The following is an 864-nucleotide window of genomic DNA, read 5'->3' on the forward strand; positions in this document are numbered from 1 at the left end:
TCTACCTTTTTTACCGGTAATCCTTTTTATGGAGGTTTGTTGCTCGAAAGATGTTGAGATCTGTTTTATACCAAACAGAATAGAGGAGATGGTAAGAAAATAGAAACCTACACTTTGATGATACGATTGATTTATTCTTAGTAATGATTCAGCAAGTGCCACTAAAAACAAAATTGTGCAAGCTAGGCTATCTGATTAGGATCCATTGGAAAAATCTAGTTATGCCCTCTTACTATTAGAAGTATTCAGTATGATTGGATTTAATAAGTATGGAATAAGTCACAGTTCAGGGCATTGCACTGTTTATTTGTTGACAATAACAATACCATGCTGAACCCGACGACAGCAACCTCAGGGCAGAAGTCTCCCTGACGAGGAGATTCCCCCCCCCTACCATACCCTGCCAAGCTGCTTAAGGCTCCAGGATTCCCCAGGCTCCATTCTTCCCCCTGTACTCGGCCTTGAGTGGCTCGGCCTTGAGTGGCTCGGCCTTGAGTGACTCGGCCTTGAGTGGCTCGGCCTCGACCTCGCTCGGGACCCAGCAGCCTTTCCGCACTGAGCCGATGCTGTTGTCCATGATGCCGATGTCTTCCACCTGCGAAGGGTTTATGAGATACTTGAAATATGTGGTTCTTATTATTTATTTTTCTTATTTTGGGGTTAGCATTATCATTTTATCTTGCCACTACGCCTCCTTGTAAAGAAAGTTTTTGATATCTGTATTAAGGAAAATATTCTGGGTAAGCAACACTCACATACATTGCAACGCCCATTAAGACAATCCGAAATGTAGTTATATAATTTCTACTCTTTCTCTCTCGGCTCGTACCCCCCTCCCCCCGAACTTACACAGGTTCCCTGATT

At 43.5% G+C, this 864-nt stretch overlaps 1 protein-coding gene across 1 annotated transcript in view; it reads right to left on the reverse strand.

Annotated features, from left to right (window-relative positions):
• The window catches only part of LOC119593541, a 10,231-nt gene that overhangs the window by 5,994 nt on the left and 3,373 nt on the right, over positions 1 to 864 (reverse strand). Inside the window, 2 exon segments of the mRNA XM_037942503.1 lie at positions 394 to 561; positions 563 to 595. Of these exon segments, the coding sequence (XP_037798431.1) occupies positions 394 to 561; positions 563 to 595 (201 nt within the window).

This window comes from Penaeus monodon, chromosome 32 (assembly GCF_015228065.2).
Source record: "Penaeus monodon isolate SGIC_2016 chromosome 32, NSTDA_Pmon_1, whole genome shotgun sequence".
Lineage (NCBI taxonomy): Eukaryota > Metazoa > Arthropoda > Malacostraca > Decapoda > Penaeidae > Penaeus > Penaeus monodon.